Below are 27,778 nucleotides of genomic sequence, written 5' to 3' on the forward strand. Positions count from 1 at the left end.
CAGTGAAGCAAATGTCTCATGTGTGGGAGACTGAGTTCACTCCAGTTCCCAGAACCTCCAGATGTAACCTCCAGATGTAACCCACATTGTGGCCAGGAACCACAATGAGTGGCCCCGGTTCCTACTCCACTAGGGGTGCCCGCTAGTTTTTAGTAACTCTGGTACTAAAGTTAGTGAGAGACAAATTGACTTAATAAACAAAATGAAGAGCTTTTAGAAAAAAAACTCATTCACATGTAGAACCTAGACAGACAAAAGAGAAAAGGAACAACTATTTGATTAATGAAGCTAGGGCAAGTGTTAATCCATAAAAATAGATCCTGTCCTCATACCAAATACAGAATAGTTTTATATAAATTTAAGACAAAAATGTAAGGAACAAAGCTTGAGAATTCTTGGAAAAATATGAAAATATCTTTATACAACTGGGGTGGGGAATGATTTCTTTCAAAAGATACGACAAAGTACTAGCAAGAAATAATAATAATAAAAGCTCTTAAGAGCTACACATTGAAATCAATAATTCAGATTTAATAAAAACTACCAAAAATAGGGGCTGGAGCAACAGCACAGCAGTTAGGGCGTTTGCCTTGCACGCAGCCAACCCGGGTTCGATTCCCAGCATCCCATATGATCCCCTGAGCACTGCCAGGAGTAATTCCTGAGTGCAGAGCCAGGAGTAGCCCCTGTGCAATGCCGGGTGTGACCCAAAAAAGAAAAAAAAACTACCAAAAACAGAAACACAACACAGGAATGGATATCTGTAACATATAATTAACAAAGAGCTTACATACAGAAAATACTTTTTAAAAATCCCTGTAAGTTAGACAGATCAAGATGTAATTACAAAAATGAGAACACAAGGCTGAAGAAATAATACAGTAGGTAAGTCCTCGAAAAGCAATGTGGAAAAAATTATCCTCCCTACTAAGATTGAATTTTAGAGACCACAACTCAGCCGGCTGGGCACATACTTTGGATGTACGAGCCTGAGTTCGATCCCCTTGCACTGCATAGTCCCCCAAGCACCAATGAAACTAACTCTGAGGAACTGAATTGGCTGGAGACCCTGAGCTTCACCAGGTGTGGGCCCTAAAATAAAATTTTAGGATAGGTAGAGAGTTGAGTATGATCATAGGCATCTGCTTTGAGTGCAGAGAGACTCAAGTTTAATCTAGCACTGCATGGTCCCCTGGGTACCACATGTGGTTCCCAGCACCATGGCATTCAAGTAGTGTTCCATCAACAGACCTAGCTGACTGTTACTGGGGGTGGCCCTAAGACCACTTGAGTATTGTTTGGGAGGTCCCTATAAAATACTTTTAATTTCCTCATATTCTATGGCCCCAGCAATTCGACTCTTCCATTTACACCTAGAAAATTTCTTATATATGTCACGAGTGAATTCAGGACTCGTATCTTATTAGAGACATAGCAGGGGCCAGAGAGACAGTATAGCAGGGCAGGGAACCTACACATAGCCAACCTAGGATCAACCCCTGAGACCCCATATGGTCCCCTGAGCACTGCCAGGAGTGATCCCTTGAGTGCAGAGTCAGAAGTCCCACAGGTATGGCCCCAACACCGCTCCCAAAAAATGAAGTTTATAGGGGGCTGGAGTGATAGCACAGCGGGTAGGGCGTTTGCCTTGCACGCAGCCGACCCGGGTTCGATCCCCGGCATCCCATATGGTCCCCCAAGCACCGCCAGGAGTAATTCCTGAGTGCAAAGCCAGGAGTAACCCCTGAGCATCGTTGGGTGTGACCCAAAAAGGAAAAAAAAAATGAAGTTTATAGCAACACTGTTTATAATAGCAAATACTAATACAATTTATTCATCAATGAAACATTAATATACTGTGATATATATGTATAGCACTGATAAAGAATAATATACTTGCAACAAAATAATGTGGCTGAATCTTGAAAATAATATTGACTACAAAATACAGGTCTAGTGATGACTTAGAGCATAACATTCTTATGAAATTGAGAACTAGGCAAAACTGAACAATGCACACATAATTTTAAAGTAACCGAAAAAATTTATAAAAGCAAAGAATAATAGGGGCTGGAACAATAGCACAGCAGGTAGGGCATTTGCCTTGCATGCAGCCGACCCGGGTTCGATTCCCAGCATCCCATATGGTCCCCTGAGTACCGCCAGGGGTAATTCCTGAGTGCAGAGCCAGGAGTAACCCCTGTGCATCGCTGAGTGTGACCCAAAAAGCATAAAGCAAAATAAAAAAGCAAAGAATGATATGCAAAAATACAAATTAGTCATCATCTCTGGAGGACAATCTTAGCAAGGAAGGGAGAAGCCCATAAATAGACCTGAGGAGTTTCTGTGTTTTTTTGTTATTGTTGATTGTTTTCTGGATTTTGGGTCACACCTGGCAGTGCTCCTGACTCACTCCTGACTGATCAGGCAGCTGTATGTGCATCAAGAGACTGCTCAAGGTTCAGCGGCATGCAAGGCTAAGTGCCTTACTTATATCTCCCCAGGCCATGAAGTATTTCTAAGATTCAAATCTAAAGCTGAGTGATACCTGAACAAGAACTGAATGCTGAAAGTAGGTAAAGGGATGTACATGTCTTTCAGTGTCTGTACTGAAAACCATAGGGCCCAAATGGAAAGAGACAGAGTGAGAAAGAGACAGGAGAGACGATAGAGGAGACAGAGAGAGAGAGAGAGAGAGAGAGAGAGAGAGAAGAAAAGTGTCTTCCATAAATGGGGATATTGGTGGTGGAACACTGTATGATCAAAACCCAATCATGAACAACTTTGTATCTATGTATCTCATAGTGGTTTAATCAAAAACAAAATAAAATAAAAAGCAAACAAAAAATTAAGTAGTATAATAAAGGTATGAATATATACTCACTTATATGTTTATCCTTTTTTTATATATACTATAAACATTTTATAGTCCACCAAACTGAATACTTAAGGTTAACTTAAAGTACATTATTAAAATACAACTAAAAGAATTAAAGTACTTATTTGTGCTTTCTCTATAAGACATGGGCATCTATATCAGACATGACATAAAATGGGAAATGGTCTAAGGAAATATAAATGCAGTTCTTTTCACCCTTTTCTAGCCTCTGATTTACAGTAGGTATTACTGTCTATGATCCTGACAACCTGAAAGTGAGATCGGCTTGGAGAAATAGTAACACATAGAGTAAACTTCTTTATAAAAAAAAAGAAATTCCACTTTTCTGTTTGTTTGCTATAATTCCATTTTTAAATATTATCAAGTATATAAACATAAGAATATCCACATAAATAAAAATTAATATATTATTTGGCACACGCTCAAGCTCAAGTGAGACACTGTTGTTATCTGTATATCTTGATACATGACACATAAATACTTTTTAAAAATGACTAGCTAGATAGTTGAGGAATAAATTACAGCATGATTCTAATGATTCCGATGCTACAAGCAACTGCCTCACCGACTAAAGATAGCATTGCAGTGCCATCTGCTGGCTCTACTTTGTAAGAGACGTTATCTAGTCACACTGTTTTATTTAGTAGAAATGAATCACACAGGATTAATTAGTAAACAAAGTAACACACCAGCTCTGTGTATATTATTTTGTTTTTGGACAACACTTAAAAGGGTTCAGGGGTTACTCCGAGCTCTGTGCTCTAGGGTCGCTCCCACCAAGCGACCTTGGGGGATCCACAGAATGCCAGGAATTAAATTCAGGCTTCTTCAAACCCTCCTACATGCAAAGAACATGCTCAGTGCACTGATCTATCTCTCTGGTACATTAGCAGCAACTTCTAAGGAAAATACTATATAAATAACATTTATATTATATATTCAATTTATTAATACAAAATTTGAAAATTTTATAAGCTTTAAAGTCTGGAGTTGCCCTTTTCTAGGTGGAAGCAAAAATAAAATAAATAATTAAAAGCACAAATCTTTTACATAAATACCCTCATACATTTTCTCAAATACTATAAAAACAAGTATGTAGATATATATTGCTGTAGCTTTCCTATTCAGCAGTACAAATCCTAATAAAGTACTACATGAAGTTAGTTTTCATTCTAAAAGTCTCCAGTAAAAAATGTCGCAGACCCAATCTTTTAACAGTTTGTAGCACACAGTACAAATTCATCTCATATATACAATGTATATTTTAATTTCTATCTTCTTAAATAAATAGGAAATGTATTCTACCCCAATTATAAAGTCATCCATTAAAAAACCAGCTCACTCCTAGAATAGAAACAATACAATTGTTATTCAAAATGTAATTTTATTTGTAAAGCTGCAGCAGTGCCAATCAGTTAATCTGAGCCAGTCCCTTAACATATGAAGTAATTGAAGTCACTGAAATATCCAATGGAAATATTTGTAAGGTACCACAAGTATCACTGTCACTGTCATCCTGTTGCTCATCGATTTGCTTGAGTGGACACCAGTAACGTCTCCATTGTGAGACTTGTTACTGGTTTTGGTATATCAAATATGCCACAGGTAGCTTGCCAGGCTCTGCTGTGCGGGCGAGATACTCTCGGTAGCTTGCCGGGCTCTCCGAGTGGGGCGGGAGAATCGAACTCGGGTTGGCCACATGCAAGGCAAACACCCTACTGCTGTGCTATCACTCCAGCACAAGGTACCACAAGTAAGTCTGAGAAAAAAAGAAATGCAGGGGGACAGAGTTTATTTTCTTCCTACTTCAAAATTTTGTTTTAATTATATGGTTTTAAATAATAGATCAATTCCTGCAAGTCAGGAAATTTTAGCATGTCCCTTTAAATAGTATATTTTGGGGAGACTACACTTAATGGTGATGGGCGGGGGGGGGGGGGTGGTGGCGGGTGCTCCCAGTGATGCTCTGGGAACCTTTGATTCAATCTAGGTCTCCAGATAACAAAACATGCACTTAACATACTGAGCCCTATCTACCCATCCCCTTTAAAGAAAACCACTCCTTAGGAAAAAAAAAAAAACATTTCTACTATAATCAGTAGTAAGGTCAAACAGCAATTGATCTGTAGTTAAAGAATTTTATAATAAGTAGAAACCAATCCCCATCTTTAATTTAAAAAAATGAGTACTATAGTACTAACTTGCAGGTGACTATTTTTAGAAATAGTTTTTAGGAATATGAAAACACTGTCTCCAGCTCCACCATGATTTTTAAATGCAAAATTTTGCTTGCCCTGTCACAATTCATTGAAATGACTTAACTCCCTAGATAGACTATATTGATACGTACGTTGGGGAACAATTAATGTAATTTCCACATTGCTTTTCAATAAAACCACAATCTTTGCTTTATGATGCACAAAAATTATTTGGTTAGACTTAAAGCAAACTGATAGTTTTTTCTGATTTTTATAAAAACTCTGAATTTGATTTCTGAAAACTAAAAGACACAGGGAACTACTGGTCAATATTAAGTACTGGAATTTTAAGTTCTTAGTTTTTGGTTCATCATCCATAAAATTTATCCTTTTTAAGATGTTTTCTTAAATTTCTTTCATCTTACTAATTCCATGAAGGGTGGAGGCTTCATAGGGGCCACACCCAGTACTCAGGAGCCCTGTGCTCAGTGAACCCTGTCTATGGTTAGGGAACATATGGAGTGTTAGGTATTGAACTGGGGTAGCAGCATGCAAGGCAAGTGCCACACCCACTGTATGTCTCCAGTTCCACCATGATTTTTAAATGCAAAATTTTCCTTGCCCTGTTACAAGTCACTGAAAGGACTTAACTCCCTAGGTAGACTATAATGATACGTACGCTGAGTAAGAAATTTATTCACCTGGAATCTCCTTATACCCCTAACCCTGCACATCTGGTCCTCCTCCCCATAAACAAACAAACAAACAAAAACCTATGGGACACAATTTTAAAGGGTCTATTTGAATCTCTAACATAAAATATGCACTGTCATGAAATATACCCAAAGTACAAAGTATAAATTCATTTTCCATAATCAAATAATCTACTGTATAAAAACGCTAACAAGATAAAACAACAATCCTCATCTTCATATGGCTGTGAATTTCTTGTACAGTTTCAGTATCTGTTTTATGACTGATTGTGACTGAATAAAAGAGGATTTCAAAGAGAAGTCCTAAACTATAAATTTTTAAAAATGACTAAGTAAATAAGCCATATTTAGGCAATAAAAATACAAATATACATTTCCACCAGTCTTAGATGGCCACTGAGAACATAGAGACAATGTATAGTCACTTATATTCTTTACTTTGTTTTTCAATGCCTGAAAAGAACAATAGAAGGCTTAATAATTAAAAGAGACATACCATATACCTTTTAAAGTACATATTAAAATCATAAAATATTATCATGTCCCCAAACATGCTATTCAAATGTTAGCTACTTACTTGATGGCCCAAAGACATCTTTGCTATCACCAAGAAGCTTTAAATGCAGGGTAATTGAGCAGCAAACAAATACAATCCAAACCAGGGAGAAGCACAACGCATCAGGATGGAAGCAGCAGTAAAACAAAAGGACAAGGAAAATAGAATTAGTTTATAAGTAGAAAGCACATGCATATCGATCCTAATCTTAATTCACAAGAAATTTTCTTTTTCATATATAAAAAGATCTTAGTTTAGGCATTATCAAGAACTTTTTAAATTTAATTTTGCAAAATGAAAGTGGAAAGAGAAAAATGAAATCATCCAAATACTGTTTTTAAAATCACTCAAGCAAAAAATTATTTTGTCATAATTAACGAAAAGGTTAAGAATGGTAAATATATATATATTTAGAGCTGCTAGGAACAACTAAAAGTTATTTATTCTTAAAATTTAATCGTTTGCATTTTAAAATATGTAATACCCATGCACTAATTAAGTATTAGTTATGCATGCCATGAAAGCACTTAACACTACATAGATTCATCCTGTTTCTTCTACAAAAACAAAGGCATTTACTGCATGCTTATTATATGCCAAGCATTGTGCAAAGAGCTTTTACAAAGAAAGATGTCAACAAAGAACAAATTCTTTCTCAAATGACAAAAAAAAACCCAAACTCAAAAAACAGGAACACTAATTAGAAAGACAAAATTTTTAAGTGTTAGATAAAATATTTGTAGGTGCCCTTAAATATCAAGTTTATCATATAGAACTACTTATCTTTAGGAAGTTAGAAATCCAATTTTAAAATGAATAATTTGCAATCATCTAAAAGACACATGTTAAAAACATGTCACCTAGGGACACGTTTAAAATATAATAATATAAAATAAATATATAAAATAATTTCAGTTTCATAGATAAAAAAGTTTTGACCAAACTGAACTTATCTGTCCTCAACCTTTTGCAAAATAAGCATGTGCAAAGAGATAAAGTATTTGTGTACTCTAAAATGGCTCCAGTGATCCCTATTTCTTGGCATGTAATTCCATTTCTCTGGCTTGCTGAAATGCTTCTAATGGACATACTACGGCTAAAGTGATGGGATTTCACTTCTGAGATCATACTATAAAAAAAAACTATGCCTTCCATCTCTCTTACTCTCTTAGCTAGAGAACTTTGGGAAAGTTAGCTGCCTTGCAAGAAAAATTCTCATAGACATAGACAGACCCATCAGGCAAAGGACTAAGGTATGCCAACAACTACTAAGTGAGCTGGGAAATTGTCTCCTGACTCCAACCACACTCCCATTTACTGAGTCTAACTTTCATATAAGACCCAAATATTCCTAATTCCCCAGTAGATTGATTACAACATGAGAATTTTGAATGAGAGATACTCAGCAAAACTGTTTTTGGATTCCTAACATGTAGAAATTATAAGGTAACACTGCTTGTTTCATACCATTCAATTTTGGGATGATTTGTTAAATACCAATACAAAAATTCTAGCATTTAAGAAGTTAAGAAACCAACAAAGAAAACTATGATGACTTTTAAAAATGTTTCATATCATCTAAAAACCATCTTTATTGGGCCAGAGTGATTGTACAGTGGGTAGGGCATTTGCCTTGCACGCGGTTGACCTGGGTTCAATCCCTAGCATCCATTAGATCCCCCTAAACTCACCAGGAGTGACCCTCTAAGTGCAGAACCAGGAATAAACCCTAAACACCACAGGGTGAGGGCCCAAATAACTAAACAATAAAATATATATGTATTTCCAGTATACCCACTGTCACTGTCATCCCGTTGTTCATTGATTTGTTCAAGCGGGCACCAGTAACGTCTCTCATTGAGAGACTTATTGTTACTGTTTCTGGCATATCCAATTCGTATTTATTCAAGCTAGCTCATTATTAACAAATCATTTCACCTTTTGAGGTTTATTTTCTCTTCAATTAATAGATAACAATAGATACATTAAATAAAAATGCAAAATAAAAATTCACAGTGATGGGGGAAAACGGAAAGAAAGAAAAAACAACTGTTTGGTGATCTGTAATTTTGTTCTGACTTTCTAGCTGCTTCCGTGGTCAAAATCTAGAAAGTTCTTGAAGGCTCAATTCAAACTGCCAATTCTACCTACGACCGAAGTTCAAGCATAAACTCTCTTTCCCTAGCTCTAACCTCCTGCTACCAGTTCTTTGACACTGCATAGAAATCTCACAATATTCTCTCTATTGCTATAATAAATCTAAAAACCAATACTTTCCCCTTAATATTATTGCGGTCTATAGCAAAGTTCTATTATGAGAGTTTTTTTTGTAATCAACGAAATAATAAAAACAGATATCCAGGATAGCTACTTAACAAAGCTATTAAATTCTTGGCTACTATGAGGAATTATATCTAACTAACTGAAACGTAATCATAAGTAATTACCAAATAGGACATCTAATGTTTAGCAGTTGTGCTTTAACCAGCTCAACCAAAATGATTTGTCACGATAGCATTTGTCACTTCTAAGAATGTTTTACTCAAACCCTTCATCTCCAAGCTTCTCTGCCTCTCTCATATTCACTCTCTGCTTGGCTCTTTCCCTACAGCTCCCTTAAGACACTCCCCAAGGCTGTATTCTCTATCTGTTGTCCCCATTCATCATGTTTTCCCTTGATGATTCCATTCACTTGGTGTACAAACAGATTCTATTCACTGACAATTCCTCAAAATAGTTTACCCACTTTAACCTCTCTTGAAAGTCCAGCCCCTGAAAACCATCCCAATTACATGCCTGATGAACCCATTTTTCATATACCCTAATAAAATATCATTGGTAAGAGCTTTCTTGATCTTCCAAACTGACATAATAAAGGGATATACTTTCCAAACTGGTACTTCAGTCTTCTATCAGGAAGGAATGCAGGAGAGAACCCACAAAATTTCTTGAGACACTGCCCCTGCACCTCCATAGTCTTCAGGAAATAGGAAAGACCCCTTAGTCACTGGTCACTTTTTTCCCCCAAACCAGAACATTGCCTGCCTAAAAGACTTGTAAGCTTCAAGTCTTTTGATTCTCTTCTCTGCTACAAAACTATCTCTAGGATTCTGCTCAAAAGTGACTTCATCAGAAGGCTTCCACAACATTCCAAGAATATAACAAAGACAATAATTGACATATAACACAATGTATGTTTATATATGCTTCTGGTCTCCCTCCACTGGGATATAACCTTCATCTGTTTTGTTCACTGTCATATACCTTAAGATGTTAACATAGTTACTGCATTTATGCAAAAAGATGTCTTCCTTATCTTTGTTTTATGAAAAGTAACATCATACATGCATAATATGTTAATATAAACTAGAATGAAATCTGAGTTAAACCAAATTCTATCAATATCCCCTGGATGAATGTGAATAAATAATCTGAATTAAATTTCCTTCTTTTCTCATAAGATGTTTAAGTCATAAAATTATACAAACAACTGAGCAGAAAAAGATCTCAATCTTAAGAATTTCCTTAGCTATAACTTAAAAGCATATTTTCATTTTATTCATCCTTGGTCAACATGCACTAAATCCTATTGCTAGAATTTCTACCATCACTTCATTCTTTTTCTTAAATAATTTGGTCCTTCATAAGTAACACTGACTGTTATTCATGGTTTTGGTAATGGACATCAGTAATATTTCTTTTGGCACTGTGGTCTCTTGCCATAATTAAATCAACCTCTTTCTTCAAGGTCTTCCCATACAAGGGAAGCCTTTATTAATACAATATCTGTTGTCATTGATGTGCTGCATCTTAAATTCACATTATAAAACAATAAAAATAGTTAACCACTAAAAAATTACCAGTAACCTTGATCTTTGACCTCATAACATTCCCCTCTCTATCTGAAAATGTTACTTGAAAATGTCATAAAAGCTCACCAAAAACCATGTTATTACATCACAGCTTAAATATGTCAGCTATATAAATATATATAAAATAATTTACGTACAGAAATATTTCAGTGTATGCTTAATCTTACGGCCTATTTAAATAATTTCAACTTTCAGTCTAAAATAAGAGCCATTACTTAGAATTTAATTTAACCAGTTCTTAACATAGATACACAAACCTACATTCCATGCTGAATCATGACTAGAATCTGAATCAAGACAAAGACTGCATAACAAGTCCTTTCCTTCTACAGTTCAAATCAGCAATTGTATGTGACACTGTTCAGTATAAAGCCAGAGGAGGCAAGGCTGCTAATAGATTTGTAGAAATCTATTAGCATTTATGGAAATATCAACCTCCATGACTCATTGTATCTATCACACATAAAAATGCAGTTAGCAACTGTTGGTGAAGTCTCAGCAACTTTTTGGTACTAAAATGCCAAAACACTCACCAAAGATAGAAGAGTCAAAATTAGCTAGCAAGAAAAAGCTTTCAGCGAAATAAAGTAGACCATGTATTGCATACTTTTCAAAATATACTTCGTACTTGGTAATCCTCATAAAAACTTTAAAAAACAGGCACAGAAATATAAATCAGATATTTAAATAAAAACATTACAAAACTACAGATTCACCACAAACTTTTGGTAATGGAGGCATGAATTCTTTTTTTCTGGTACATATGATAATTTACCATGACTAAACCAGTCTTTATCAAGGCCTTCACATACAAGAAAACTCAGGTTCGATTCTCAGCATCCCATATGGTCCCCCGAGCACCACTAGGAGTAATTCCTGAGTGCTAAGCCAGGAGTAACCCCTGAGCATTGCCAGGTGTGACCCAAAAAGCAAAAAAAAACAAAAAAAAACAAAACTATTTTTTGGTAATAACACACAAGACTCAAACGAGAACATGTTAATGATCTCTAATCCAGGGGCTTAATGGCTCCAAGATGAGATACAACAATTTTCACATACTTTTCTCTGAGGACACCTTTTTGGATCATTTTCAATCCATTATTCATAACAACCAATACAAAATAAATTATTTAGCATCTGCCTTTGGGACAGGCTTGAGTGATGGTGGGAAAATTCAAAATAAAGGTGGTGGAAAGTGTAATGGTGGTGGGACTGGTGTTGAAATATTAAATGTAATCAATTACTGTGAACAACTCTTTGAAAATAAAAAAATTTAAAGACAAAAAACAAAACAAAACCAAAAAACCCTATTTCTTGGTGTGCACTCTGGTCTGAGGCCTGCCAGCAAGGCTTGGGAAGTCAGTGGTGTCAAGATCCAGCCTGGGGGAACCTGCGCATACTATACATGTGCTTCAGCCCTTGGAACTATCTCCCTCACCCTGGTGCAGAAAATTATTAAAGATGAGCATTGTGTATAGTGGGAAAATAAAGCAATTTACTTAATGATTTCCTTATTTGAAAACATTTTTCTTATTCTTTGAGGCTAATATATCTATCATCTAAAAAAAAAAAAATACAGCTTTGCACTAAAATGGAAAGAGTCAAGTTTAGGTAAGAGATCCAACCCTCCCTCTGGCTACGTGTAGAGATAGACCCTTAACTTTGCTACTGTAATATTCCTTGAGTAAAACATTAGTAGACTGAATCTCATGGTCTATGATATTCCTTCTAAAGGCAGTGCTCAATAAATGCATTAGATACTAAATCAAATCTCTTCTATATTTATGTAAAGCATACCTTAAAAATATTCCAGTCCTGAGGCTGGAGCAATAGCACAGCGGGTAGGGCGTTTGCCTTGCACGCGGCTGATCCGGGTTTGATTCCCAGCATCCTATATGGTCCCCTGAGCGCTGCCAGGGGTGATTCCTGAATGCATGAGCCAGGAGTAACCCCTGTGCATTGCCGGGTGTGATGCAAAAGGCAAAAAGAAAAAAAAAAAAAATTCCAGTCCTTTGGAGGGCTACACATTGACTAAGAAATTCTGACAAATGACCTTCGTAAACCACATACCTTTCTTTCCACCTCTTAAATCTTACAACAGCACATTTCAGCAACTGAATTCACCATCCTCTTTACCAACGGGATCATGCTAAGTCAAATTCAAAGACCTCTTCTTCAAGATCTCACAATACCATGCAACAGATTTGTTTTGAAAATTGAAGGATACTTGATTTATTAAGAAAGAAGGCCTGAATCAGTATTAGGTAATAACTTATATCTTTAAGAATCAAGAACTTGAGAATGTAAAAAAGGGAATATACACATTAAAAATTGAAAATACGGGCTGGAGCGATAGCACAGTGGGTAGGGCGTTTGCCTTGCACGCGGCCGACCCGGATTCGATTCCCAGCATCCCATATGGTCCCCTGAGCACCGCCAGGAGTAATTCCTGAGTGCAGAGCCAGGAGTAACCCCTGTGCATCACCAGGTATGACCCAAAAAGCAAAAAAAAAAAGAAATTGAAAATAATATAATCTTAGAGAGTAGACAGTGAACACAAGGGTTAAGACACATGCCTTGGGGCTGGAGCAATAGCACAGTGGGTAGGGCGTTTGCCTTGCACGCGGCCGACCAGGGTTCGATTTCCAGCATCCCATATGGTCCCCTGAGCACTGCCAGGAGTAATTCCTGAGTGCAGAGCCAGGAGTAACCCCTGCGCATCGCTGGGTGTGACTCCCCCCCACACCCCCCCCCAAATAAAAGACACATGCCTTGAGCGTGGCCAAGTAAGGTCTGATATCCAGGACAACACAGTTCTTGAGCATTGCTGGCTACAGCACTGGAGGACCCTGAAGCCCTCAGGGGTGATCATGATAATCTCCAGCACTGCAGGGCCTTGTAACATGGGATCTTTAAGCGTTCCCATTAGCTAGGCATCAGTTAGATTGGCCAAGAATCACCAAGAAAAGATGCTGGACCTGCAGAACACCAATTGGGAAGCTTCTCTTCCTCCCACTCCCACCCTGAGGAAGGGGGGTGGGGAGGGGGAGGGGAAGAGGGAGGGGAAGAGGGAGGGGGAGGGGGAGGGGAGAGGGAGAGGAAAGGGGAGGGGGAGGGAGAGGGGGGAGGAGGAGGAGGAGAGGGAGAGGGAGAGGGAGAGGGGGAAGGGGAGGGGGAGAGGGAGAAGGAGAGGGAGATTGTGTCTGTGTGAGAGAGAGATTTCTTAGGAAGGCTTAAAAACAATGATGAGAAACCAGACCATGGCCTCTAAAAAATTCTTAAAATAGGAAGAAACCACATCTTCTATAGAAATGTATGTTTCAATTCAGTCTGGGACAGAAAACATACAAAATAAGCATAACCATATTGTTGACATAAAAGAGAAATGAAACTGTCAAAAATGACTATAGTTCTTTCAAGCAAACTGGAATCAACTGGAAGAAACATCATAGAACAAAGATGAAATAATATAACAATCAAAAGATTAGTCCACGTGACTGATCCAACTGATTTACCATGTTCTCCCTTGAACAGATCTCTCTCCTGCTTGCTTGCTCTTTCTCTCTCTCGCTCTCCCTTCTCACATTTCTTTAAGTAAATTCTTTAAATAAAACAATTTTACTTAAAAAATAATTCATGCAAAAATAATTCACTTTTGAAAGATGGTGGAAAAGTAAATGATTTTTTTGAGAATTAGTAAATAAAAAGAATTAGAAACCCATTCCCTTTCCTACACAAACTTTATCTTAGGGTTATTAAGTAGTTTACAGAAAGTTGTAATTTACTTAGAATTCCAGTCAATAAATGGAAAAGAAATCATCAACTTGGACAATCAACACTTTTCAATCCTGTATGAATTAATGGCTCTAAAAATGGTCATGAATTGCTGCAAAAATGATTAAATAAAAAATTACAAATAAATAACCCAGAGAGGTAGTACACAGATTTAGGTAATGACCTTTGTACACACTGAGCCTAGTTCAATACTCTACACATCTGATCCCCGAGCACTACTAGGAATGATCCCTAAGCACAGAAATAGAAGTTGTCCCTGAGCACTGCCAGTGTGTCCCCAAAACAAACAAAAAGAGATATTTTCAGCCTCATCATTAAAGTCAGTATTTGCTAATCCTAGGTCATGCATATATCAATAATCTATTTTATATATACAATAAATGACAAATCACACTTCACTTCCCTGAATATACCATGGTGGTATACAACCTACTCATCCTTACTCTCACTCTCCCTTTCTCCCCAGCATAATTTTCAGATTTACTAAAAGGCATTAATCCAAGTTTCTTTCTACACTCAGATCAAGCACAGGCTTGGTGGTGGGGTGAGGAACTTTTCTGGCATATCCTTTTCCTCCCCTCTAAAAGAACTTCTGTGCCATATTTAGCCATGAGTTAACACATTACCTCACCCATTATGAATTGTTTAATGTATAAATACCCTAAGACTCATGGAAAGAATATGCAACTTGGTATCAGTTCCTAACACCACTGTCTACTTGTTTAAAAAAAAAAAAATCAAAACAAAACAAAAAACATCATCTGTAAAAGCTACTTTACTTTCCTGAGCCTCAGTCTCTATTTAAAATGAGCATACCAATCATAGCATTACTATGAAGGGCCGGGATGCTTATGTAACTTACAGAGCACAAAAGTACATGTACATTATATTCTTTAGTACCTTCTTGAAACTGCACATCACATCAATTATAAGGTCCTGCTAGTTTTTCATTCCTTTTTGAAAAAGCCCATTTCCCCCTGTTGCTGCTGTTGTAGTTACTACAATGACTGGGGGACACAGGCTGGTCACTTAATTAGAGTGCATATAAGATATCACACAGACATCTAGTTGAGGTGCTCACACTCAGCTATGATGCTCGATGAGGGACACACACTCCAGCTGTGCTTGCTGAAGCACATTTTGGTGGTGCTCACCGGGGGGTTAGAATTCTTCAGCTGCAGTGCTCACACACATGCTCGAGCTGCAGTGTTCCTCATGCTGCTGGCTGCAGTATGCCATACATCACACATTCTGCTGCAGCACCAGGGGTTCCATACAGCAGAATCACTGGGACAACAAGTGCATGGAAGCAACTCTGGGGATCAAATTCATGACTTCACACATGTAAAGCAGATGCTCATGACACTGAGCCATCCCTAGTTCTTCTACTCTTTGACTATTACTTTGCAGGCTTTAGTGACCTTTTACTGGGATTATGTAACTACATACTGACTTACTGCCTGGGCTAAGCACTGTTATTTCTAAAGTTTTCACATAGAAATATTCTAGACAACTATTAAGGTACTGGTATTTGCAGCTCATGCTCTAAGATTCTAATTAACATAGTCACACTATCCGAGGCCAGGAATTTCAAAAAATGTCCAACACAACTTTAATGTTTACTTTGTTAATCCCTTCAATATTTCTTAATTTAGCCAAGTTCATTTTCCTGAGTCACCAACTCCAAAAGGTTTGCTTTCCTGTTTTTATAAAACAAAACTCTCTAACTATAAAAATAATATTTCATGTCTCTCTATAAAAGATTCTTACTTACATCTTACTTGAGATGTAATTAAAAAAAAAAATTAGGGGACCTGAGCTATAGTACAGCAGGTAGGGCACTTGCTTTGCATATGGCCACCCCAGATTTGATCCCTGGCATCCCATATGGTCTGAGGACTACTAGGAGTAATTCCTGAGTATAGAGGCAGGAGTAACCCCAGAGTATCACCAGGTGTGGCCCAGAAAACTAAAATAAAACAAAATAGAGCAAGGAAACAGTATAAATTTATTTTTACGTACTTAATTTTTAATTTGTTTGCCTTCTGAAGCCAAATGTATTCTAATACTGACACATACTTATATTACTCTGGTTAACTTACCTCTATCTTCTTTTGTTAAATGGAGATAAAAGTACTACTTCATATGGTTAAATGATGATTACATGAGTTTATCTGGAGGTCATTTAGAAAAGCTCTTGGCACATGGTAGAAATTTAATGCTATAAATTTAATTAATAAACTTAATAAATTCTCAAATTATTAATTTTTCTAGCTTTATTTTCTACTAATTCCCCTACTCCAGTAACATTTGTCATCTATTCTGATGATCACAGGCTTGTGCTAAATGAAGATTAGTTTGCTAAATTCAATGAATGCTGTACCAAGCTGAACAATTTACTTGTGGGCATGTGTGTATATACATTTATGTACTATTTATTTGTTGGCACTTACATACACACACGCCCACAAATAAATTTATCAGCTCTCCCAAGCTCTTTCCTGCTCTGTTTCTGTTTCTAACCTCTGAAACTATAAGATGACTTCTGAAGTAATTGCTCCTAAGTTAGTGAAAACCTACCAATGTGATCTAAGTTCTACCAAAAATGCCCTCCATTATTCTACTCCCAGTAGACAGTTGAACGAGTGGATATTTTCTTGGGATTTCTTGGCATTTCAACCAAATTTAAAATATGTAGAAATTTATTTTTAATTATAAATGTACACAATTTTAACTAAGAGTTCATTGTAAAGCTCTGGGTATTTTAGTTTTAATTATATCCTGCTTCCAAGAATCACTTATTTAAAACAGGAAAAAAAATGTAAGAGTGGATGCTTATGGAAAATCTTCAGTCCAGAATATTATCAGAATGACATTGTTTATAGTAACTAAAACAAATAATAAATCTTGAAACTCGGTTTCCTTTGTGTCTAGTTTTGTTTGTGCCTAGCAAACAAATAGCTCAATGTCCAAGATAAATAACTATCTATATTTGGGAATTTAGTTACTTTATTAGTACTAAATTTGGTTTTTAAGCAGTGGAAGAAATTGGCAAAGACCTTAATAAGAAAGATCTGTCCAACTGTGCTGCTGTCTTTTTAAATCATTGTCCCACTTTCTGTCAGGACCTCTGCCATTCTAAACAGGCAACACAAAAACAAAGAGAAGTAACCAATCACTTACAAATAGGAACTGAGTTTCTGCTGAAATAAATAATATTCTCTGAACTCATTCCTAGAGATAGATGGAGAGTAACTTTAGAGAAGAAATAAAGTATAGTGCCATAAATACAGAAAAGGTCAGAATGCTAGAAGTAAAAGTGAGAGCTAGAAGTCTTTTCTCTAAATCTGTTTTCTTTTCCTTTTTCTTCTTTTTAAAATTGGAGCCATACAGAGCAGTATCTGAGGGACCATGTGGTCTGGAAATTGAATTCAGGGTCTGCGTTCTATCAATTAAGCTATCTCTAGGGCCCTATATACTTTTCTATCTAGAATATGCTCTGGGAGGGATCATAGCCCACCCTGCCTATAATAACAAGATAAAACGTGATTTAACACCAGGCCAGAAACAATAAACACAGTTCACATCTAGCTGCAATGTCTGTACATAATATAGGAAAAGAAGCTGTGTGCACCTTCCAAAGAAGCCTGTTCCCCAAAAGAGCTAAGTGACTACAACCTGGGAAGTTGCATGTGGAAAAGAGTTATACCCTGATCAGAAATATAGAATAGTTCCTGAAGAAACACAATACATAAGTGGAAAGGGGGAAATAAATGATTAAAAAAATCATTTTAACAAGAGATTCTCTAACCTAGTAATACATTTATTCCCCTGTCTGACCAAACTGCTGAGAAATTTGTCTTTTTCTGTCTGGGTCAATATCAGATAAGACAGTCAATTATTCCAGGAAAGTATTATTTTCAGGAAAGTATAAGTTCACAAACAAAAATAATTACTGTTCTTTGGTCTCTAAGTGGTATGAAAATAAAATTAACCAATCTTGACAAGTGAGACAAATCAGTGAGTCACGTCATAAAAAAACTTCAACTGGAGAAATAGTTAAAAGATAGAGACAAAGACAGATATAGAGATAGGGGTTAAGGCACTTGCCTTGCATTCAGTCAGCCCCGGTTTGATTCCCAGCACCACAAATGGTTCCCCTAGCCCAGTTAGGCATGATCCCTGAGCAGAACCATGAGTAACTTCTAAGCACAGACCAGTATGGCCCAACACCTACACTCAAAGAGACCAACAACAAAGTTGGATTGAGTCTACACTTTCAACAACATCAAAAGTACCGTATCAAAAATAACATCATAATCACTGTAATTGAGACTCCCTAAGTCTCTGGATTAAGATCTTTATTGCTCCAAATCATTTAATATCCTGCTTCCTAATTCACATTATATATCAATATAAGAAATGGATCATCTGTTTTTTTCTGCCAAAGGTCATTTGGATATTTCTAAGGTCCTTTGCAGGCTATACAATATACACAGAGAGGCCAAGAGCAGTCAGTGAAAAGCGTACATGTCTGGAAGGCAGCTATGCTTACCAGTATACTATCAATACACTGGGAGCATATGTGAGTGTACATATGTGTAATGTACCAGGGTCAAATCACAGAAGGCTTATGGGCCAGACATTCCCAATCCTGATCTACATAAAAGTATCCAATGGCATAACTTTACATACAGAATCAAGTTCAAAATCCCGATTTATCACTAATGCCTTCTTAAGCTTGATCTTTGTTACCTAAAATGATTTATATAAACAACATTCATCCAAACTATTCATTTCCCCCTAAATAAACCTTAAGCAATTAATTCCCCATGCATCCTAGCCTCCTGCTATACTTCTGTAATGACCTTTTTTGGAAAATAACACAACTAAGAAGAAATTGCCTAATCACCATCCCTGAAGTAGTGCAAGAATATGAACACCACATCCTTCTTAGATGCAAATATAGAGCTCTTCGGAATGGAGTAAATGAGGCACCACCTAGAAAAAGGTGGACCAGGACAGACCCCTCAGAAATGGAAAAACTATTTGAGAAACTAAAGGTCATAATAAGAATATGAAAGAGAGTAATTAAGAAGTCAAGTCTCTTCTCCTTGACAATGCCCTAGTAACAGGCTCTCATCCAAATGGGGGAAGTTCCGAAAAAGCCTGACTACAAAATCAACTTTGTAAAGAGAAGTCTGTGTATTCTCTGTCTTGGAGATTGGCCCACATCATGCCCTAAGATGTGTAATTCCTTTCATTTCCTTTATGGAAGATTCTCCACCTTGGAGATTTCCCACATTACAAACCTGAGATGTGTACTCTAAGCTTTTTCCCCTCTAGAGAAATCCGTGTTCTCACACTTCCTCCCCTTTATATTCCTCTAAATAAAATTATTTTCCTTTTACTATTCATCTTCACAAATTCTTTTCTGTGAGAAAAGGCACTGCTCCTGGAAAACCTGGGCAGGAGCTAGCACTGACTTTCTATTTCTCACAACAAGAAGCACCTTGTTTGGACACTCCCTTCACCAGTGTCCACTACCCTCCACCAATGGCCCCAGTTTCTCTCACGCCCACTCCTCCACCACTGGCCTGCCTCTGTGGCAGGCACATTTCCCCTCTACGACTGTCCTAGTGTTCCCCCTTCCCTAACTTATTCCCTCCCTCCCAGTCCTGCTCCAGTGGTGAGCTAACTACTGAAGCCTAGTTCTGCTCTTCATTTCTATTGCCTTTGGGCATTAGATATTGCTCTAGGAAGTTTCTTTATATCACATCTGAAAGAGATCATTCTGAGTCTGTTCTTCTCCCTCTTACTGATTTCACTCAATATGATACTCTCCAGATCCATCCACATCGCAGCAAACTGCATGACTTAATCTTTTCCTATGGCCAAGAAGTATTCCATTGTGTATATTACAATAGTTTCTTTATCCAGTCTCCTGTTCTTAAGACATTTGGGTTGTTTCCAGAGTTTGGCTATTGTGAACAGTACTGCAATAAGCATAGGATAGGACTGCAGGTGTCTTTTCAGCACTGTGCTTTTGGATTCTTGGGGTATATTCCCAGAATTGGAATTGCTGTATCATATGGAAGCTCAATTCCTGGTGTGGTTTGTTTTTTTTTTTTTTTTTTTTGAGGAATGTCCATATTGTTTTCCAAAAAGACTAGTGAATTAACATTCCCAGCAGCAGTGAATGAGAGTTCCTTTTCCCCCACATCCTTACCAACACTGGTTTGTTGTTATTTTTTGATGTGTTCGAGTCTCCGTGGTGTGAGGTGATATCTCATTTTTGTTTTGATTTCCGTTTCCTGGTTGATTAGTAATATAGAACATTTTTCATATGTTTTCTGGTCACTTTATTTCTTCTTTGAGAAGTTTCTGCTCATCTCTTTTCTCCATTTTTTGATAGGGTTGGATGTTCTTCTTGTAGAATTCTTCAAGAATTCTTATAGAATTTTTCTTGTAGAATGCTTTATATATCTTAGATATTACTCCTTTATTGGATGAGTGGCAGGCAAACAGTTTTTTTCCTAAACCGTGTGCAGTCTTTGTATTTTGGTCTTTTTGTTTCCTTTGAGGGGCAGAAACTTTTTTTTTCCCAATTTTTATATATTTTATTTTCATAAAGTAGTCCACAATAGTTTATTACAGATAATATTCAAACACCAATGCCCCTACCGAGCACTTTCCCACCACAATAAAAGGCAAGTGTGTGAAGGTTGTTGTATTTTGTTCTGGACCCATTTAAGCCCATATATAGGAGAATACAAGCAAGGATGTTAAAACCAAACAAATATGTGCTACTTCTGGGGGCGAGAGTGATAGTACAGTGGATAGGGCATTTGCCTTGCATGCAGCCGACCTAGGTTTAATTCCCAGCATCCCATATGGCCCCCCAAGCACCGCCAGGAGTAATTCCTAAGTGCAGAGGTAGAAGTAACCCCTAAGCATCACTGGGTGTGCCTCGCCCCCCGCTGCCATCACCTCCCCCCTCTGCCAAAAAAAATGTGTGCTACTTTTGGTAAGTAAATAGCCTAGAGTATAAGAGGTTGGAAGTACTGTTCTGCTCCAGAAAATTCTGTATTGCTCTCTTCTGAGAGCTTTTAAGTCTCTGGATCTTGGCCGTTGATGAGATTACATGGCGCAGAGCGGAGGGGGAGAGGGGAATGCAGTTTGTGGGTGTGACTGCCAAGCTACTGGAAAACTGGAAACTGGGGGGAGGAGGCCCAATCCTGATCCTAGCGAGCTTGAAGATCTCAGTCACGGGTCCCACATACCGACATTATTCTGCGGTTCCCTCTCGGATGAAGCTTGTCCAAGTGTGTGGAGAGTGGCCTTGAACTTGGCGGTGGATGGGTTCTAGAGGTTTTCAGCTGTCAGGGTTCTTCTTGGGGTGGGGAGGGGAAACTCAACCCAACACCCTCTGAGGGAGGGGCAGAAACTTTTTAATTTAATACAGCCCCACTTGTTTATCTTTGCTTCTACTTATTTGGTCAGTGGCATTTCATCCTTAAAGATACCTCTGGCTTAAATGTCAGGGAAAGTTCTACCTATATTTTTAACTGTATACCTTATAAATTCTGGTCTGATAGCAAGTTCTTTAATCCATTTTGATTTGACTTTTGCGCATGGTGTTAGAAAGAGGTCTGAGTTTATTTTTGCATGTAGCCAGCCAATTTTCTCAAAACTACTTGAGAGACTTTTCTTGCCCCACTTTTTATATTTTTTGCTCCTTTATCAGTGATTAACTGACCATATATTTGAGGGACTGTCTCTGAATTTTCTATTTCATTGATCTGAGAGTTTATATTCCAGTACCATGCTATTTTAATTACTATTGCCTTATAGTACAAATTGAAGGTGGGAAAACTGATATCTTCTTTCTTCTTTTTCCTGAGGATTGCTTTGGTGATTGACGGTTGGGGAGGAATACTGTTTTTTTTGGTTTTTTGGGTTTTTTTTGGGGGGGTCACACTCAGCTATGCACAGAGGTTACTCCTGGCTCATGCACTCAGGAATTACTCCTGGAGGTGCTCGGGGTACCATATGGGATGCTGGGAATCAAACTTGGGTTGACCTACTTCAAGGCAAATGTCCTACACCCTACATGCAGTGCTATCACTCCAGCCCTAGAGTATTGTTTTTATACAAATTTCAGGAATGTTTGATGTACTTCTTTGAAAAATATCATGGGTATCCTTACAGGGACTGTACTGAATCTGCAAAATGTATTGGGCAGCATCGCCAGCCATTTGATGTTAATCCTTCCAAGTTCATGAGCAGGAGATGTGTTTCCACTTCTTTGTGTTCTCTTTTTTAAAAGGCGTGTTTTAGTTTTCTTTGTATAGGTCTTTTACCTCCTTAGTTAAGCAGATTCCTAGATACTACTTTTCAGAGAACAAGTGAATAGAAGTACTTTTCAGAGGAACAAGGGAACTCTCTCTCGCTCTCTCCCCACCTCTCTCCCTCCTCTGCCTCCCCTCCCTCTCTCTCCAGTATTTGAACACAGGAGGAAAGTCATGAACTTTTACATGCTATATCCTGCCACTTTATTATATAAATCTAAGCGTTTTCAAATATAGTATCAGTCATCTGCAAATAGTGACAGCTTAACTTCTTCCTTTCCTATCTGGATTCCCTTAATATCTTTTTCTTGCCTTACCTAATTTCTATGGTACTTCTAATACTATATTGAATAGAAGTGGTGAGAATGGGCAACTTTGTATTGTGCCTGATCTTAGAGGAAAGGCTTTTAGGTTTTCCTCACTGAATATGTTTGCTGTGGTTTTGTGGTAAATGGTTTGACTATGATGAGGAAAGTTCCTTCAATTCTTTTTTTTTTTAATTAATTTATTTATTTTTTGCTTTTTGGGTCACACCCAGCAATGCACAGATGTTACTCCTGGCTCTGCACTCAGGAATTACTCCTGGCAGTGCTCAGGAGACCATATGGGATGCTGGGAATCGAACCTGGGTCGGCCGCATGCAAGGCAAATGCCCTACCCGCTGTGCTATCGCTCCAACCCCAGTTCCTTCAATTCTTATGGGAATTTTTGTCAAATGCCTTCTCTGTATCTATCTATCTATCTATCTATCTATCTATCTATGTGTGTATACACATATATGTATATATACATTTTCATATACATATATATACACACACATATATGTATTTGCTTGTATTGATATGGTATACCACATTGGTTGACGTGCATATGCGGAACCATCTATGCCTCTCAGGGATTCATGATTCCTACTTGGTAATTGTGTATCATCTTTTTGATGAGTTATTGGATTATATTTGCTACTAGTTTTTGTTTAAAATCTTTGTATCTATATGCAAAGGGGCTGCAATTCTTTTTTGTGTTGTCTGTTGGCTTCAAGTATCAAGATAATGTTTGCTTTGTAGAAACTGTTTCTGTTTCCTCAATTTCCTGAAAGAATCTGAGAAGGACTAGCAGGAACTCTTTAAAAGTTTGAAAGAACTCACCAGTGAAGCCATCTGGGCTTGGGCTTCTGTTTTGGGGAAGACTTTTGGTTACCGTTTAAATTTTCTCAGAAGTAATAGGTTTGCTCAGATATTCCATATCATCTAGGTTCAGACTCTGGAGGTTATAGAAATCCAAGAATTTATCCATTCTTCTAGGTTCTCTCATTTCATGGGTAGAGATTTTCAAAGTAATCTCTGATGATCTTTTTAATATCTGTAGTATCTGTTGTGGGCTGGAGCGATAGCACAGCAGTTGGGCTTTCACCTTTCACGCGGCCGACCGGAGTTCAATTCCTCTGCCCCTCTCGGAGAGCCCAGCAAGCTACTGAGAGTATAGAGCCTGCACGGCAGAGCCTGGCAAGCTACCCGTGCATACTGGATATGCCAAAAACAGTAACAATTAATCTCTCAATGAGAGACGTTACTGGTGCCCGCTCGAACAAATCGATGAACAACAGGATGACAGTGACAGTATCTATTGTGATGTCACCCTCCCTTTCATTTCTGATTTGCTTAATTAAGAGTCTCTCTCTTTGTGCATTCTTCTAGTGATTCATAGATTTTGTTTAATTTTCCAAAGAACCAGCTCTTGGTTTCATTAATCTTTTGGTTTCTAAAAAAATTCAAATTCATTAATTTCTGCTCTAAGTTTTATTATTTCCTTTCTCCTTCCTGCTTTGTACTCCTTTTGTTGGTCATTTTCCAGTTTCTTAAACCCTGCTTAAGTTAGATTACTTATGTGGGTCATCATTCACTTTAAATTCTATGATCCTAATAACCTATGCTATTCAGCTTATTGTAGTCAATTTTTTTTTGTTTCATTTTTTTAAACAAATAGGAGTCATTCACACCTGTAACCTTAAACATTCACTTCCATTGTGGGTCAAGGGTCATAATGGAACTGAAAGAGCTTTATTTACAATCAATACGTAGTTTGGATGATGGCAGACTCATGCCTTCAAAGCAACCATTTTTTTCTGCTAGGTCACAAGTAAAGGTATTTATAGGGAAAGAAAACAGAAAGCAATGCAGGCCAGTAGGTACCAGGAAGAAATAATAAAATCCCTCAGACTGGATCCTTAGGCACACTTAATCTTATCTGCAAACCTAAACAAAATAAGGGTTAGGCTTTGGGGAGGAGTAAATTGAGAATAAACAGTTCTTATCTTCAGGCTTTGAGACACATAGTTTGTCATTGCTGGTTTCTCACCCAGCAATGCTGGCGGATATGTAGTCTCATGGATCAAACTCAAAGCGTCAGATATGCTGGGTATATACTCTACCACTGCTGTATCCCTTCCCTGAACCCACCCAAGGTTATTTTCTCTTAAGAAAGTTTCTCCAAATATAAACAAATGGGATTACATTAAACTAAGAAGCTTCTGCACCTCAAAAGAAACAGTGACCAGAATACTTTTAGAAAAAGCCCACAGAATGGGAAAAATAATTTACTCAATATCATCAGATAGGCGCTTAATATCCAGGATATACAAGACACTGATAGAATTTTGTAAGAAACAAACCTCCAAACCCCATCAAAAAATGGGGAGAAGAAATGAACAGAAACTTCCTCAAAAAATAAATTCAACTGACCAAAACACACATGAAAAAATGCCCTATATCGTTAATCATCAGTGATATGCAAATCAAAACAACAATGAGATATCATCTTACATCACAGAAACTGGCACACATCAAAAAGAACAAGAACAACCAGTGCTGGTGTGGATGTGGGGAGAAAAGCACTCTCTTTCATTGTTGGTGGGATTGCTGACTGGTCCAGCCTTTTTGGAAAACAATATGGACATTCCTCCAAAACCTAGAAATTGAGCTCCCATATGACCCAGCAATACCACTTCTGGGAATATATACTGGAAATGAAAAAAAAATACAGGAGAAATGACATCTGCACTTGTATGTTTATTGCAGCACTGTTTACAATAGCCAGAATCTGGAAACAACCTGAGTGCCTGAGAACAGATGACTGGTTAAAGAAACTTTAGTACATCTACACGATGGAATACTATGCAGCTGTGAGAGAAGATGAAATAATGAAATTTGCATATAAGTGGATGGACATGGAAAGTATCATACTAAGTGAAATCAGTCAGAAAGAGAGGGACAGGCATAGAATGACTGCACTCATTTGTGGAATATAAAGTAACATAATAGGAGACTAACACTTAAGGACATTAGAGATAAGGGCCAGGAGGTTCGCACCATGTCTTGGAAGTCAGCCTCACATGCTGTGGGGAAAAGGCAGCTGGGATAGAGAAGGGACCACTAAGTAAATGAGGGTTAGAGGGATCATTTGGAATGGAAGATGCATGCTGAAAATAGACTATGGACCAAACATGGCCTCTTAGTACCTGTATTGCAAACCATAATGCCCAAAAGGAGAGAAAGAGTAAGAGGGAATGTGCCTGCCACAGAAGCAGGGGGTGGGGCAGGATGAGCGTGGCGGGAAGGATTCTGGGAACATTGATGGTGGAGAATGGGCACTGGTGAAGGGATGGGTGCTCAATTATTGTATGGTTGAAACATAATCATTAAAGTTTGTAAGTCTGTAACTGTATCTCATGGTGATTCAATTAAAGAAAAAAAATTTTTTCAACCTCATCGTATTGCAACCACCAAATCTTTGCCTCCTTGCAAGTAAATTCTGTTTATTGCCATAGCTATCCTTCTCTCTGTCCAGTCTTTACAAGAGAAACATAATTACGTTGGGGTGTCCTCAAGTAATGTTCAGGAGATCCAGGAGGCCCTCCCTGTGAGATTCTTACCAACCAGGCTGGTGGTTCAGTGCTAGATCCAGGGATAGGGTGTTTCCCTGGTCCTACAGTGCTGGAGATAGAACCAGGAATTAGGGTTGAGCACATGCAAGGCATGAGCCTCAAATCCAGTACTATCTCTCCTGTCCTAATAAATATAATCCAGAAAAACTATGTTGTACATGTTTTAGCATTTCTTTCACCTGTCACAGTACATATAGCACAGAGGATACAACCCTCAAAAAGTTCACTATTAATGTTTTAAAAACTAGTACAGTACAGATTTTTTATTTTTGGCTTTTTGAGTCACACCCTGCAATGCACAGGGGTTACTCCTGGTTCTGCACTCAGGAATTACTCCTGGTGGAGCTCAGGGGACCATATGGGATGCTGGCCATATGTAGCCCAGTCGGCCACACGCAAGGCAAAACCTTCCCACTGTACTATTGTTCAGCCACCACAGTACAACTCTGGAAAAGGAAAAGGAAAACCTGGAAACTTGGAGAATTTAATTAATAACTAGAGTCATACGATAAGGTAGAGAACTCAAATTTTAAGACCTAGCTAAATTTTTACCCATGTTCTTCTCTTCTTACACCCATTTCTCCTAGTTCTAAACAGTAACTAGCTTAGGCCATCCAGTTCAAAGGTGGTATTTTATAAATAGGTAACTCAAAAATGGACTTCAAAACAAGCTTTAAATATAGAATGTTTCAGTAGTTCCCACTGAAATTACTGGTACCAATCTCTCTAGAATGAACTACAATGTTTGACTGAAGAAACTCAGTAAAGAAAAAAATTGCTTTCACTGCTAAAATAATTTGATCCAACCTCTTACTGTCAACAGAATTAAGACTTAAAAAATAACTGAAACTTCATTAATGCTAGTATTTCGGTATAGTATTTCATCCTATCTACTTAAATATTTACATTTTTTATATTGCATTACATTTTAATTAATTAATTAATTTTTAAAATTTATTGTGTTGAATCACCATGTGGAAAGTTACAAAGTTCTCAGGCTTATGTCTCAGTTATACAATGCTCAAACACAACATTTACATTCTGAGCAGTTACAGACATCAGTGATCTAGGGCTATTCCTGACCCTGTGCTCAGGGACATAACTGGTGCTGGAAATGGAACAGGGATGGGGTATGTCAGCACATGCAAGGCAACACCTCTACTCCTTGTACTATCTCTCCAGGCCCCCATAAATATTTAAAGATAATAAACTTCAGGTAATTTTGTAAAGACAGATTAGACAACACCTTAGTGTCAAAATAAAACATTCAGAGACACATCTCAGTTGAACTAAGAGATGGGCCTTTAGAGTAGACAGGTAACATCCCTGAGATTAGTTCCCTATCTACAAAAGTGCAGGTAGAAAAACATTTAGTAATGTTTTCTTTAAACACCTACCATTAATAAATGCTCTTTTCTAAGTATATACTTTTATCAGAGACTATTTTGATAAAA

General features: G+C 37.6%; 1 protein-coding gene across 4 annotated transcripts in view; it reads right to left on the reverse strand.

Moving 5' to 3' along the window:
* OSBPL8 (oxysterol binding protein like 8) overlaps positions 1–27,778 on the reverse strand; it is a 179,404-nt gene that overhangs the window by 90,188 nt on the left and 61,438 nt on the right. For 2 of the 4 annotated variants that reach the window (XM_055118098.1, XM_055118097.1), the window contains exon 3: positions 6,388–6,424. The exons of the other annotated variants lie outside the window; for them this stretch is intronic. In XM_055118098.1, coding sequence (XP_054974073.1) covers positions 6,388–6,424 — 37 coding nt within the window. The remainder of the gene's footprint in view (positions 1–6,387; positions 6,425–27,778) is intronic. 4 annotated transcript variants of the gene reach the window in all.

This window comes from Sorex araneus, chromosome 10, assembly GCF_027595985.1.
Source record: "Sorex araneus isolate mSorAra2 chromosome 10, mSorAra2.pri, whole genome shotgun sequence".
Lineage (NCBI taxonomy): Eukaryota > Metazoa > Chordata > Mammalia > Eulipotyphla > Soricidae > Sorex > Sorex araneus.